General features: G+C 33.7%; 1 protein-coding gene across 1 annotated transcript; it reads left to right on the top strand.

Moving 5' to 3' along the window:
• The first annotated feature begins 1,703 nt into the window (after window positions 1-1,703).
• On the top strand, window positions 1,704-14,834 carry LOC117332193 (sodium-dependent dopamine transporter-like). The gene is made up of 10 exons (XM_033891076.1): window positions 1,704-1,830; window positions 2,628-2,851; window positions 4,971-5,074; window positions 6,062-6,186; window positions 7,035-7,150; window positions 7,358-7,489; window positions 8,622-8,721; window positions 9,343-9,443; window positions 9,981-10,148; window positions 14,652-14,834. Exons 1-10 carry the CDS (start codon window positions 1,704-1,706, stop codon window positions 14,832-14,834), a joined length of 1,380 nt encoding a protein of 459 aa, XP_033746967.1.
• Window positions 14,835-16,775: the final 1,941 nt, after the last annotated feature.

The raw sequence follows: 16,775 nt of genomic DNA, 5'->3' as shown, positions 1-16,775 counted from the left end.
AAGGGATTAGTTTAGCTATTTTAACTATTTTCTACTGAAGCCGAATAGTACAACAAATAATGCATCAATAAATTAATAAAATAATCAAATAAATAAATAAATGATAAAAATAATAATAAAATAGAGTTGAGTTTTGCAATGAGAGCTGTATTTTTTGTTTCTCTTAATAAAGACATTTTAAAAGTAATTGCAATTTCTATTCATGTGATAACGACTTTTATCTCATTATATTGCCTTCTACACTCTTAAAAGTATTGATAAAAGTTTGGCATGTTGGCTATTTATGTTCGAATCATACAGCAGCGATGATCTTCCCTAACTACTGACGTAATATCGGGTTGAGGTGGGGTACGATCTAATTAACATGTCAGGTGGGATGATACCAGTTGATGAACATTCGCTTCCGTTACGTTTTCCCCCATCACTAAATGATTTCTTTTCATGGAGACATGAAGAGTCGTTTTTAAATCGCCTTACTGACCGACATAATTAGTGGTTATCCGTCAATGGATAAATTATGTCGACATGATATTTGAAACTGGTATTTTGTCTATGTGTTATGAACTCAAAACAACAAAAGACAATATACTAAGATATAAAATGTTATTTTCAGAGAGACCTGTATTCACAGCTATGGCATTATAAGTAGTATTCTATTCATTGTGTTCTGGTAAAAGTGTACGTTCCAGAATGTTAATCATCAAGAAAATACAATGGATAAGGCAGTGACTGTTAGAAAATCACATGGACCTGTTAAGTCACTGTGCATTTCAATATTTCCTATTGTGTACAGTACAGGAAAATAAATCAATTTTCGGTTAACATGGCATCCCTCGGGCTAGATTAAACCCCTAAATCGTCTGAAAATGTGCTACACACACGGATTTTTATATCCCTGTGATTCTCCACGCATCCTTACTCGGGAAACCAAAAATTTAATTTAGTTTTTTCGATTTTTTTTTTAAATAGGAAAGATTAAAAGTCGAATGGCGTTTAACGAGACACTTCACTTCACTGCTCATCTCAAGTTTATTTTCTTTGTGGTCCTATTCGGCTTCCTTATTTTTCGAAAGAAAAAAAAAGACTAAAATAATCACTATTACCGGCTCGGTTACAATATTGTATACATTGAGAGATAATTACCGTTTATAGGTTTGTCTGGGGTTGACATATCATGTGATAGGCTACAATACATGTCTCTTCATGTGTATAGGTTCTACCTGGGTTAAAATAAAACCACTTTTAAGTACGGAGACACATACGAAACTACTATCTTATTAAGTAATTGTATGAAGCAGTTTTGTCCATCATTTGCTGTGTTATTTTTTCTATCGTGTATGTTGTGCTATTATCTATATTACGTTGCTTAAATGAATTACAAATGAGAATATTTTATTTTTCGCGTTTCAATGTTTCTCCTTTGTTGTCATAAAATTAGAATACAAATATGTAATTGATCTTGATATATGAAACTTAAACAATGAAAACGCTTATTCATGAATTTCTATCTGAATTGATTTACAGATCACACTATGGGTTAAGTTTGTATATTTCATTCTGATACATGTACTTAATTACAAATAAAAGACGGTCACACAGATAACATATCAACGTTCACTTATTGTTAGCGAGATTTCCCGTAAGTTTTATTTATTTATGTTTTAAGCGCTTAATTGTTTTAAGAATTCCTAGGTATTAATACAATGGAAAACAGTGCTGCAAGCCTGAAATGGGCCTCTAATATAGAATTTGTTGTGGCGTTACTGGGATACTCCATTGGTACGCCGGAATTCTGGAGAGTACCGTACCTGACCTACAGGAATGGAGGGGGTGAGTGTTACATAAACATTTGTGGACAACCTTATCTTTGAAGTGGGTACATTTAAACAAATTAAGGAGATCTGATTAATTGTACTTCCCCACATTGTAAAAGAAAAAAACATCAAAGTGATTTATGAAAGGATTCACAATGATCATATATTATATTATATAAGATAAGATGTGAGATATTTTGAATTTGGTTAAGGTTGTTATTTATGTATTTAGCAAATCTGCATAATCTTTTGATTTTATTTAAGCTTCTACTTTAGGGTAGCAGAAATCAAAAATCAAAAATAGTTAAAATTTCAGATTTCAGCTGATTGGCCTGTTGAAAATAACGTGATAAGTAATATCTATTTAAGGTCCTTTCGTTATCGCCTACATCATCTTGATGCTTGTGTGCGGATTTCCACTGTACTTCTTAGAGCTAGGGCTGTCTCAGTACTCTGGAAAAGGACCGTGGAGATTTTGGGACATCTGTCCTATGCTGAGGGGTAAGATCAATTTCTATTTAGGACGAAGATACTATGATCGAAAATAACAAATAGTTCTTTAAATAGTGGTTCAACTGCGACGTATTGTTACCCAATTATAAATTCCCCATCCCCCGGCAAGGTATTGCGAGACAAGAGTGATGTGCTGTCCCACTAGAACATTATTTTATATCTCAACTTCTCAATATTGTTAAGTTTACATGCGAAGTCAAGACCAATGCAACACCGTGTTTTACGAATGCCTTTTATTAGAAATGTCACACATCACTGTATGATTAATAATTTGTTGATATGTAATTATTTGTCTTTCAGGAATTGGCATCGCTGTAGCAGTGATAAATTGCATTTATGGTGTTACTACAGTCACCCTAACGGCCTGGGCATTGGAGTATTTCTTTAACTCGTTTAAAGCAGTCCTGCCATGGACTAACTGTGACAATGACTGGAATACTCCAGCGTGTTACAGGGACGGTTCCGATATCGTTCCGAGGAACATGTCCACGTACAACTCCAGTTCAGAAAACTACACAATCATGGTAATATATTTATTTGTAATAAAAAGACCACATATTATTGTAGAACCGCCGTTGCCAATTAATTGCAAAAGTCGGTATTTTCTTATGTTTCAATCTCAACAACCTCGATATCTTATCTTCAACTCGCTGAACCTCTTCTTTGAACTTCTCGATGGAAGTAATCTGTTGTCGACCCGTTGTAAGACTTAATACAGTGAGTAAGATAATCTGTTTCTACATGTCAGTTTGCCGCCTGAAGAGGCACATTAGTGTTAAATGTCCAGCATAGCAATAACTCCAACGAATGCAGGGATTTTTTTTTCAAATTTGACAGACTGGTGTTTAAACAATAACATATAGTGTATTTCCTTGTGAGTTAAATGTCCTTTTAAACTGTGTTTATAGTTCAAATACCGTGTTTTTTTGGGTGTTTTTTTTTTTTTGGGGGGGGGGGGGGGGGGGGGGGGGGTTAATTATAATATTTTTTACATGTGCATTTTCTTTCGAGTTTCATTTGCAGAATATTAATGTCGTAAACCAGGGGTTTAAGACAACCGTTAAACAATCCTAAGTTCTTTAGCTTGTGGCAAAGCTTTAGTTTCCAAGCGAAAAACTTCTAACATGCCAAACGTTCTAGACATTTTTTAGTTTAAGTAACGGATTCTCAGGATTTATCAAAATGTTCTTGGAGTTCTTCAAAATCATCATTTCATTAAACACTGCTGAGGAGTATCTGAAGTTTACAGTGTAAAGCAATGCGACAATTATTGGGTTTGGTTGTGGACGTCAAGCATGTATATTTATATAGCAAGATTGTAATGTATAGGCAAATTATTTTTAAAAACTGTGGTAAGACGCCTTAATATAAGAAGATAAAAATTTTAATCCGGTGTGATTGAATGGCGTGTTTTCACACGTACAACATTACAATTTCCAGAACCTGACCTCCTGGGCGGTGAAACCTGTAAAGAACGAGACTATATACCTTCCGGTGGATCCCGTAGACGAATTTTGGTTGTAAGTGTGTATGATATAAGAGTTGTTTTTCGGCTTTTTAGCTTTTTTTTTTAAACATTTAAACTAAAGATTGAACTTGTATCTAACAGAGTTTTGCAAATTAACTGTTTTACTTTTTTCCTTCATCAGATATCACATCTTGAGAATATCTGAAGGAATTAATGTCCTAGGAACAATCAGTGTTGTATTCGTGGCTTACCTGTTCATAATGCGACTAATTGCCGCCATCAGTATTGTGAAAAGCGTCGCCAGCTTGGGCAAGGTATCAACGCACACGCAGACACACACAGACACCTATATACCATACGTTCTTAGAAAATACACGTACAAGGATTGTACAATATCAAATAGTTTATACTACAATTGAACCATTTCGTACTATTATTTACATATGTACTTAAAACAAATAGAGTTAAATTTTTTTAAATGATTTACCAATAAAACTTTTTGTACTTAGCAATGCCTTAGAATTCCTAATTACAATGTCTTCAATATAAGTCTACACATAATTTTTTGACTTGCTCAAACATTGAAAGTGCATCACAAACTTTAACTTTGCCATTTTTTTGAGGATTATCAATTTTTCAGTAACACCGGCAATTATTCATCAACAAAGATTTAGGGAGGGTCAAGGGAAAGACCTATTTTCCAAGATGTCTATGGTGTATTTGTTTTCTAGTCCAAAAGCATATCTAATTTAACAGGGCAGTCAGTATCATATTAGGATCGAGACCGTTACAAATTTAGACAATGTCGGGAAAAAGAATAATTTTCAAACATACTAAATATTTTGCTTATGCTGCATTATATCGTATGCATTATTTGAGTGATTTTCGTCCAATTATCCTACAGGTATCGTATATAACAGCCCTTCTACCCGTGGTTCTAGTCCTAGTGATCTGGATCCGAGCTTTGACATTACCAGGAGCTTCAAAAGGGAATGTTGTATCTTGTATCGGTTGACTTCAGAAGGTTTGCTGACTCACAGGTAGTACATACATATATATCATGCACCTCATACATTGCAAAACATTCAACAAACAGGCAAACAACATGACCGTTTTTGTTGTAGCAATTAAACACATCATTTATTATACTTGTTTTGTTGTTTGTGTCGCTTTAGCTGTGGATAGAGGCCTCATTTCAGACGTTTTTAACTCTGGGTCCAGGTTGGGGAGGACTTATGATGATGGGAGCACACAACAAATTCCGGACAAATTCATTACGGTATGTGTCATTGTTTTGCTTAAACAAAAGGGGGGAAACGGTACGACCAGATTTTCACTTATGAAATAAGGACTGATCTAGTGATTTCATTTCATGTCTGAAATATAGAATTCACACCAGCTTTGCTCTTTTAACAGAGCGCATGATTAATTAAATTTAAATCACTACCTCCGCTAGCGATCGAACCAGGGACCTCTGGCTCACTAGTCTTATGCTCAACCGATCGAGCTAAAGTGAAGATTTCTCTTGCCGAGCTGTATATTGTGGTTGGTATTTATCAGGGTTATATTCTCAAACTTATAATTGTAGTGGTATATCGACACAACACAATATTCTATTACATTTTTCGTAGTGATGTATAATTTCAATGGTGAAAATAAAAGTGATAAAAGTGATATTTTTAGGCGAGTAGAAATAACAGTTCCGGTATTTCCACTCGTCTTTGCGTAATCAGAGTAAAAAATCTGGAGTGAAAAAGCGCCCTTGACGGGATTTCCTTTTGTGGAAACATCAAAACAATAGTATTAACGTACTTTATTGAGCATTCTTTACGTTAACACAATACTGTTAAATATCCTTCGTCTGCTAACTTAAACTTTCTGACAAATATTGACATATATTCAATCATTGTCACTCTCTGAAAACAAGAGTGCAAACAGACTAAATAACTACTGCAAAATTAGCATCAATCAGAATCACATGATCTGTCGTATTCTGTTTTCAATAAATCATCATCAACCTCATCTTCCCTGTCCCTGCTGCTCAAATAAATCATACACAACTCCACGGGAAACCCAGTCTCTACAATATGAGTTTGCTTCTACTGTCCTCAGAATGTAATCCGATATGTAATGCGGCAGATTTTTCATCCCACTCGGTGAAAATATAACTTATTCATCAAGAAACAGTGAATATCCTCTTTATAACTTTAATGAATTGCATTACAAGAATAATCTCTGGTTCCGATAAATAATAAATACATTACAGATCGTCGATAATATCAACAACGGCGACCTTGACCTTTGGACTAGTCAATGGCCTCGTGGTGTTTTCCGTACTTGGTGTGATGTCAGAGGAGATCGGTGTGCCAATCGCTGATATGATGACCTCAGGTAGTTAAAATGTCTAGATATGCAATCTTATTTGTAACGAATCTGCATTGCTGAATCATTAGTGACCTAGATACATAATTTCCAATAAAGCGATTATATTTATATACAATGTATTGCATTTTTGCCAGTAATATATCGACATTTATGAAACTAATAAAACTTATATTTTCTCTGCAGCAATGAGCAGTGAAAATATAAGATTGTGCAGTGTAAATATAACTTTGGCAGTGAAAATATAAGTTTTTCGTTTTGATTAATCAGGGTGAACCTTTGTATTTACCTCATTGAAACTTGCCGATTTTCCCGATCGAAGCGAATATAGATAGACTGGTTATTTTGCTGTATTTCTGAAAAATTCAGAATAGTTTTTGACAAAATAATCACTTGACTTTACCTATTCATAAACAGATTCTCCGATAACAGCAGAAAACGCTTGAATTGCGTTGATCAGTTCTTTCAAAATGGAGCCGTCAAGTTAACGTGGAGTAACGTCACAAAGAGATGACATCATGAATTATGTTACTGATTGCCGCACTTTTCGACACTATTGATTTTTTCGATGTTTTTACATTTGTTTTTAAGCATATACAATGCAATAAAAAGAAAACTCGTGAAATATATGTTATATTAAACGGGAAACCATTCAATATCCTCTATATATTATAAAAATGTCAAACCTCTCTTTAGATTAGACATTCTTTTCAAGAGTCATGACAGTCAGCTGTTTTACTAGCACCAATTCTCCTTTTTACCCAATTTATAACTTTCATGTTAGCAATACTGTTTTCCAATATGGTAATATTCATATATTGATGATAAACCTTTTTCTTTTATTTATTGTCATTTAGGTGGTTTTTCCATTGGATTTATAGCCTATCCCAAGGCATTGAGTTATTTCCCCTTACCCCAACTTTGGTGTGCCATCTTTTACTTCCTAATTCTACTACCCGGGTTGGATGCCATGGTAATTAGAGTAATATCAATAAATGAAGCTATGGTATATGCCTTCTGAAATATTTGATTAGGTTTAACTGAACAATATTAGCAATGATTTAAAGAAAAGTAATATCATTTTGTCTAATGCAATGTTCTGTTATTTCCAGACATCAATGTTTTCTTTTAATATTCAATTCGTTTAGATATTAACATTGTTATATGAATACTTTTGCAGGCGACACTTACAGAACCATTTCTGATGATCTTAGAGGAAATATTCCCGAAACTATTGAAAAATCGAAGGATCCTTTTGTTGGCTGTTGTCAGTTTTGTGATGTTTCTTCTTAGCTTGCCTCTCGCTACACAGGTAAATACCATTTAGTATGATAGATCGTTCAACAAACTCATTGAAAAGGTAAGTTATCTAAAATATTACATATTGTCGTTGCGAAAATTAGGCTTTTAAATACAATCGGTATTGCTGAAAGCATGAGTAACAATAATATTCAGGATTCATTCAATAATTTCTTACATTAACTTATCAACAAATGTATAGATTGTATTTTTGTTTATTTGTTTTCTATCAAAATCCTTTTTCGGAATCACAATTTTGGTATCGAATTTGTCATGACGTAAACGTAAAGTATTTCAGCGAATAGTGCACTTTTGGATGCATTCTTATCCCAGCACTTTTAGTTAGCGAAACAAAAAAGGAAAATAGTCCAGTAAACAGTGTTGTTCACTCTGTACTGATGTTTCTCTTGATGCCTATACAATATTATTTTGGGGGATGAATACTTTAAGTCCCTTACGCTTTTTCTTGTTTTAATCACTTTACACTCTTTATTTGCTTGCTAACCGCAGACCTCGCTTGATTGTTCGTCACTCATTCAGTCATTGCTTAATAACACAAGTAAAGAAATTACTTTTTCGACCAATTAAAACACTGCTTACAAACGACAATGGAAGAATTTTAAAGCTGCCCCGATTTTGCTATAAAAATGCAATTAACAGAACATCTAACGTGCTAAAATATCAAAATAACAGCCCCACTCGTGAAATAAATTTTGTTTTACTGAAGGCACTGTTAGATATCCTCTGTTTATGTCACTAGAGTGCAGATCATCTGTCAGTGCCTGACACGCTCAATTCTTGTCGAGTTGTTTTACAATTTTTCATTTGCAATGCTATTGTGATGTTTTTGCGTTGTAACAAGGCGCTGTGGTATCTTATTACCTGTTTGAACAGAGAGAGTGAAGTGAGGAATTTCTTTGAAGGACATTGGTATATGACACCCAGTAACGACGTATGCGTATCCTTAGTGTATATTTATGTTCGAAAACTGTAAATTTTATCCATATACTTACCTGTAATCATAAACCATGTAGACATGATTTTTGAATTCCAAGTGCATTGGTATAATTATTTTTAGATAAATTAGGAACTCTACACGAATGCAATAAGACAAATACCTAAAAATTAGTCTGTGTTCTTAATAGGCTGGCGTCTACATATTTCTGCTGGTGGACTGGTACACCGGAACCTGGAGTGTCATGTTGATATGTATGGCCGAGTGTATCATGTTTGCCTGGATTTATGGTAAGTACCAGAATCAAGAATTATTTAATTAGATGTCTATTTGGCGTTGATAATAATCTGGAATTTTATGACAGCACATCTGCCGAAGCACATGTTAAAAATCCAGAGAAATTGATAGTCTCGCCCATTCTCGTCTCTTGGATATTATGACAACTATATAACAGAGTTGATTGATATGTTGAAGGATTATAATTTTGCCGGACATAATGTATTATGATATCAAACTGTTCTGAAAAACACTTGCACAATTTTGTTGTTGAATATCCAATGTTCATTTCTAGAACGCAGAGACACTTGCTTGATAAATATTGATGCTACATGGCGGATTCAATGATGAATCAGATCAAGCAATAACTGGTCATCTTTTCTTGTACTTCAATCAAGTTTATTCATGTCAATATTTCATCGGTCAAAAATAATCAGTTAATGAGTTACGTTTTGATTTTGTGTTATATGACGGTGCTAAAGTTATAATGGCTATGATTATCTCTAAACCTTAGTTACGAGTTATTGAACGGTGTTCTCACACTCACTGTTTTAGTGGTCTTGTGCATTCTTGAACATAAACTTTCAAAGGAATGTAAATTGGCGATTGGCTAGGATTTTATTTACTATGTACAGGTACACACAGGATAGATCGTGATGTCCGCCTGATGCTCAACCGGCCACTTCCCGCCATTGTCCGTATAAGTACAGCCTTCATTATGCCTGTTTTTCTTACGGTATCTATTTTAGTTCATGTAACTTTGACTGAAGAATGACTTTTAAAATGAAATTTTAATGTAGGGTTTCATAAGTCCAAAGTAATTTTGTAGGGGTGTCGAATCGGCAATTCGGAAAATACTATGACCGAGTAATCTGTTGGCATAATGATGGTAAAAAAGAACAGAAAAGAAAACATCACTTTGGCAACGCTATTCCATTCATTCAAAATACAAAAATCATTCTGATTTTCCTGCATGAAAAACAATCAAACAGTGCTTTACCTCACACCTGTAAAACCTGTACCTTTTTTTTTATGTTTGAAGGAAAAACAAAATACTTGTGAATATTTCCTTGAACTTACATCGGAAGAGAATTATGAATTCATCGCTGAACACTTTTATAGATGATATCCGAGATTGAATTCTATTGTTGATCTATACGGGTTACAAGCACAGTTTGATTTATGATTGATTAATGAATAATTGGCGTTTTAAAATTTCAAACCTAGGTTAATTCTGCTCTGATAATGATATGTACTGTTATGTTTCTGCCAGTGCCTCCTCGTGATCAGTGTCTTTACATACAAGCCGCCGTCCTTTGGAGACTATAACTATCCTGTGTATGCGCGGGCTATAGGATGGTGTTTTACAATGGCGTCCATATTACCAGCTCTTGGCTATTCTGTGTGGGTCATAGTGAAAGCGGAAGGACCATTTGGACAGGTATACCAATAATATATTGATGTGATTTGATCAATTATGAATAATCTTTTACTGTAAAAAATAAACATCCATGCCGTAACATTGCAATATTACGGAGCCCCTTGACTGACATGCTACACAATTATTTTATTTCGTTATATCGAAATGTTATTTCGTTTTATCGCAATAATAATTCGTTATATCGAAATGTTATTTCGTTTTATCGAAATGTTATTTCATTTTATCGAAATAATAATTCGTTTTATCGAAATATTATTTCGTTATATCGAAATATTATTTCGTTTTATCGAAATGTTATTTCGTTTTATCAAAAAAATAATTCGTTTTATCGAAATGTTATTTCGTTTTATCGAAATACCATTTTGTCCTGTAGTCTACATGTTTTGTCATGGCAGATTCTGGTTTGGAGGTGTTGATAAATTATTTCTCATTAGGGTTAAAGCATGATGAAATTTGTTTGATCGTAAAGCATAACATGGATTGAGCCTCAGTAGTAGAAAGCTGATACGGATATTGCACAGTGAAGGTTTGTACAGGTATAAACATGGACCAGACGTTATGGACGTTGTAGATTTTATACAATCTGAACATAAAGGATCAGGAAAAATGCATGGATATCACTGGATGTATCAAAAAATGGAGTCATAGGATCAATGCAAGGAAGGAGGAAGTAATCATTTTGATGGGTGTTTTGGACCAAGAAGGAACATAACTTCGCCCAAAACATAAACTCAGGAGACGACTTTGTTGTTCAAAAGGGTCAAATTACATATGGCATTTTGATTCTTATGACAAGCTGCGTCAATATGGAATTTGCATCAACGGATGTCTTGATGGATTTTCGCGCAAAATAATTTGGGTTAAAGTACTGTACGTAGAACAGTAGGTCAAAGTCAAAGTGATCATTTGATCAAACTGTGAGGCCATTTATCCCAGCATGCTACAGACCCAATATCAGTTCTCTTGGTCTCTTGGATATTGAGAGGAAGTTAAATATTTTAGCCTATTTGGCCACTATGATCTTGAATAAATGTCAATGACATTCATTTGAACAAATTTGGTAGCCGCTTTTTCAAGAATGGTACGGTTCAATATCAGCTTCAGAGCTTTACATATATTGAGAAGGCGAATGTAAATTGTTTAAGTACGCACGACGGACGGACAAAGGACGATTAGATCACTTGAGACTTCGTCTCAGGTAACGATTTTTTACTCCAAGATAGCAGTCACCTCGGATTTCAAAACAGTTTGATAAAATACCAACACTTGGTAAGGACCATTGCAGGATCCTTTCAAAATAGGTTCAAGATAAATTTCTCTGGTAGAACTTAAAAGAATTGTCATCGGTGGTAACATTGATTACGCAACAATGTTATAAGATAACACTTTACTTTATTACCTACCACTTTCCAGATCAATTGCATTAGTGGAACTGAAGGAAGATTAAAATATGTTTTACAGCATGGCGGTTTTAGCTGCCATCTTGGATTTCAGAAAAATAACAATGCAGTGGTCAGGTACATTTGAGCTTAATTCCACTGATGGAACTTTTTAGAGGTTTAAAAGATTGCACAATCATGTTAAAAGTGGTCGCTGTGGCTGTCATCCTAAACACACAGTCTGACACACAAACCAATCTGATTATTTGAGGAAATAGATATGTTAATACTAATGTGATCGTGTTGATTGGTGACAACACACAACAGACAAATGTTAAAAGACGGAAGATGGACCAACGATGAAGGGCCATTTGTATAGCACAACATTTCATGATGGTGGCTCAAATATGACCTTGATGTAACAGCAGAATTTTTGGATTCTGCTTGTATTGCTATTTGCTATTACATCTTTTTTATCATTAACACACCGCAAACAATTATTCCAGTATAATAAGAAGTCTCGGGATGAAAAGACAAAATCAGCTGATTTCGTTAAATCACAAGTATAGACAAATAAGAATGATTTCCATTTTTATTAATACAGATCAGTTGAAAATAAATTTGAAATAAACATCTACTTGAAGCAGGTTGGAAAAGGACTATCATACTTTATGTACTCTTGAAATGATACAATGTCAAATGTACCTATACAATTTAGGTCAATCATTAAAAGTTACATGCATGTAAAGCTATGTTATGGGAATTTATGAAACTTTGAGTCACTGACTTCCTCTAAAAGTGTTCTTATGATATTGTTAGTTCCAAGTCACGTTATTTCTTTTGCAATTAAATATCAATCAGAACATCACCATTCATTTTTATATATAAACACTGTCGAAATATAACATGATTTTACAGTGTAAAAAACAATACGCACTGCGAAAATACATAAAGTAAAACATTATTAAAACTAAAGTTGGTGACTCTAAAACAACATAAAAACTTGAATGAAAAATTGATAACATATACAAAATAATTGACATGTAATGACTGCTGAGAGACCAGACTTATAATATTTATACTCCTGGTCATATCATACCATGTGTAGTATGTAATGTACATGTAATAGGTGACCATGCCTTTTAAGACAGAGTGGTATTATCCATGTTCTTCACGGCTCTGTGACAAGATGATCAAACAGCAACAACACTTGCGATCATTTGTTGACACTCAGAAAGGAACACAGATAAAACATTAATGTAAAAAATAACATATCCAAACAGATATTGGAGGAGGACAAACTAATTGGCTCTGGTTTCATCAATATTTCTGAACTTCAGGAAAGTCCTGTACTTAAAATTCTCCAAAGAAAAGCATTACATGATTTAGGAAAAACTCTTAAGGAAAAATCCTTCACGTCTGTAATGTTTTCCTACGGACAATTTTCTGTTAAGAAACTTTCTTACATAAAGTATTTAAGGAATATTGATGAAACTGGGCCAATATTATAACAGAGTTACAATGGTGGATGTGATCACAGTTCAATTTCTTCAACAATTACCCTTTATAAGAAAAAGTATTTATAGGAATCAATTTTCAACTCTATTGCAGCACTATACAACTTAACAAGCAAATGATGGAGGACAATGACAGTTGTCAAGATCCCACGCCCATTCAAATATTGCATTACATGAAAATAAATGGGCAACATGCATAAAAACATAAAACACAGGACATAGCATTTCGAATCATTACATATTGCGATAATCGAACTATAGGGACTTAGGCAATGAGTCTACTAAGCAAGCTTCATTAAAATCTAATCATTCCTTCAAAAGATATTGTGCCTAAAGCCAATCAGGTCAAAGCAGCCTCATTAAATATGTGCGCAATATGACGATAATCTAACTTTAATGAGAGGTTTAGGTAATAACTCTACATTACAAGTTTCATAAAAATCTTATCATTCCCTCAAAAGATATCATGCGGAAAGACAGACGGAAGGACAGATAAACAACGGAACCCATTTGTATATAACATTTCGATATAACAAAATAACTTTTCGATAAAACGAATTATTATTTCGATAAAACGAAATAACATTTCGATATAACGAAATAACATTTCGATAAAACGAATTATTATTTCGATAAAACGAAATAACATTTCGATAAAACGAATTATTATTTCGATAAAACGAAATAACATTTCGATATAACGAAATAACTTTTCGATAAAACGAATTATTATTTCGATAAAACGAAATAATATTTCGATATAGCGAAATAACATTTCGATAAAACGAAATAATATTTCGATAAAACGTAATAACATTTCGATGAAACGAGTTATTATTTCGATAAAACGAAATAACATTTCGATATAACGAAATAAAATAAGTGTGTAGCATGTCAGTCAACGGGCTCCGTACAATACCGTGAAAATGGTTCATAATTGTTGTTATCCACAACGTGCCAGATTTACTGAAAAATGCCTAATCATTATTTCTCGTTTTGATTTTTTATGTGTTATCTAAAATCATTTTAGGACGACTATTTAATTTTAAGGAAACTTGTTTTTCCCTGTAGCACTTTGATATGGTATGTTAACTATATAAGAATAATATGTACATACTTAACAGGCAAAGTGCATTGTGAAATGCACGCATTAACGTTTCGTCGATTTTTAGTATGTATTTAATTGCAAAATTATATAAAATTATTATAACACGACATATCCATTCTATTAATGAATTATAAATGACAATGCAGATTATTGCATAGATTGATAGAGGTTAAAAGGTTATTTAAGCATTGAACTGTTTTTGTATGGTATTTGTGATCTATTTGAATGCCAGAGCTTTGCAAGCAAACAAATCGTAACGCACATTATGATTTGTTTGCTTGCAATTTCAAGCATATATATATATATACACGAAGTCTGCAACAAAGATGTTATGTCATGATAGTATCACAGTTAAATAAGATATGTTTTCTTCGTTTTAGCGGATGGAATACCTTGCCCGACATCACACAGTGTTCACCAGATTAATGTCTGTAATGAAGATGTTATTTTAACATTAGAAGCACAGTTCAATCAGATATGATCTATTTCCTTGTTTCAGCGGATCAAACACCTCGCACGATACACACCACGATGGATTCCAGCCGATGAGAGGGCTGTGGAAATCTACAGAGACTCGGAACGTTCAGCGGATTTAACCTGGAAACAACTGTTCTGGTTTAATCTTACAGGACGAGGTGGCATTGATATAAAAGACTGTGGGAACTCTGTACCAATGTTGTAGATCATCTATGGGGATTATGTAGCATGTTAATCTGTTAATCTAGTTAAACGTCACTGTCATAATAAAGAAACATAACAAGGAAAATGCATGTTTAGCACAAGGTCCGTCTGAATTAAATAGAGGTTACACATCAAGTGGTTGTTGGATATGATGATTTTTTTTTTTAAAGTTACAAAACACTTGAAACTTTTCAAAAAATAACTTACGATTGTGAAATGAATTCCTTATCCACGAGTTGTGTGGCCTGTTTCTACCACAATGATATCGGCTTGAATCAAAGGGGAATGTGGCCAAGTCTGATTTTGCGTATGCAAATAAAGTGTCCAAGTGACGGCCGGGACCGAGTGATGTGACGTCATTCGATTATTGAAGACGCTAATAACAATTGCAGTTCGGGCCAAAGGTCACCGTGTCAACCAATCAAAACGCGTTTAGGGTTTATTCCACGTGTGGTATAAACTGAATGTTATTCAACAGTTGTTATGATTATTTCATGCCTTGGGAATTGAATAACACCCACCTGTTGTGGTAAAATCAGATTTATCTTATACATTATTATCATCTTCACTTCAATAAAATCTGCTAAAACGAACTGTCCTAGTGTTTTAAATGTTTAAGTAAGTATATTTATTTCAACAACCTGTACTTCAAATAATCGTTTTGCTTACAATCTTAACGTTTCGATTTTGATGTCATTTCTGGGTATGCATTCTTCCGATACCTATATTAGTCTTTGTCGTTTTATCGTTGAACGTCCTTTCTATAGATTTGACCATATAAGTCTATCCTCTGTTTGCAATGACCTTTAGCCTTTAGAGCTCTGCACTTTTATCTAATGGTATAAATGATATTCATGGTATCTGGACCGTCGGTGGCTACTTTTCATTGACTTTTCATTGGGTGGTTTGGAATCTCATTTCAATGACAAAGGAAAAACAAAAACTGGAATTCTTGAAGGTTCCTTGCTTGCAACAGTTTACGAACACACTCACGCTTGTGATGGAAAATGAAAACCGTTTTTTAACACTTTCGGAAATTAAGTTGTTTTACAAGAAAGTGTTATAAAATACCAAGAAATTGAAATATCCATTCCCGTCAAAAACATTGAAACCTTTCATATTCTCCAGTGTCAATGTCATGTCGAGGATGCGAATTCTACTGTTATAGTCCTGATACACTGTAATCCAAGATGAAAATTGAAGCGAAGTTATAAAGGGTACCGTTTATCATGTTTAGAAACAGTTGTTTAGTATGGTATTCATGTCGAAATATTATTGTGAAGTATGGGTAATCCGAATTTCCAAACAATTAAATCGATTCATGAAATTTGCCTTTGTCCACATGGAATTCATCGGCCCATAAATACCAATTTAAAGCAGTTCAATGGCTAAATATACTTTTTTTCTTCTAAATTTTAACGTATTTGATGATTTGGCAGAACTATAAATAGGGGCACCAAAGTGGAAAATTGTTTTAAAATTTTATATATATTGCATTATCAGATGTTTGATTAACAGCGAATCAGTTATTTCAATCAGTTTTTATCTCGAATACACGAGTCTCTTTTGTTCTACTAAAGCGTTACGTTAGAAGTAAATGTGTATACTCCAGCCATTATAATTAGTGTGATCAATAAGTTGTGTATTTATATAACTATATCGCCTGAAAAGAAATGGTTTCAATACTACAACATCTATAATAAAAGTTACAGATGTTTGATATTTATTTCAATAATGTCCTGACTTATCAATTCGCTAAGTTGTCTCAGTAATTACGGGATGTTTTTGTCGATACATTTGGGCGTTATCAATGAAAATTTGATATGATACTCATAACCTTTTGACTGCTAGGACTTTTTCAGGGGTATATATGGCTGACAGATATTATTCTCTTCTACTAAGAATCACAAAGGCATACACATATATTTTAAACAATCATTGC

This window comes from Pecten maximus, chromosome 8 (genome assembly GCF_902652985.1).
Source record: "Pecten maximus chromosome 8, xPecMax1.1, whole genome shotgun sequence".
NCBI lineage: Eukaryota > Metazoa > Mollusca > Bivalvia > Pectinida > Pectinidae > Pecten > Pecten maximus.
This window is presented reverse-complemented; position numbering and strand designations above follow the sequence as displayed.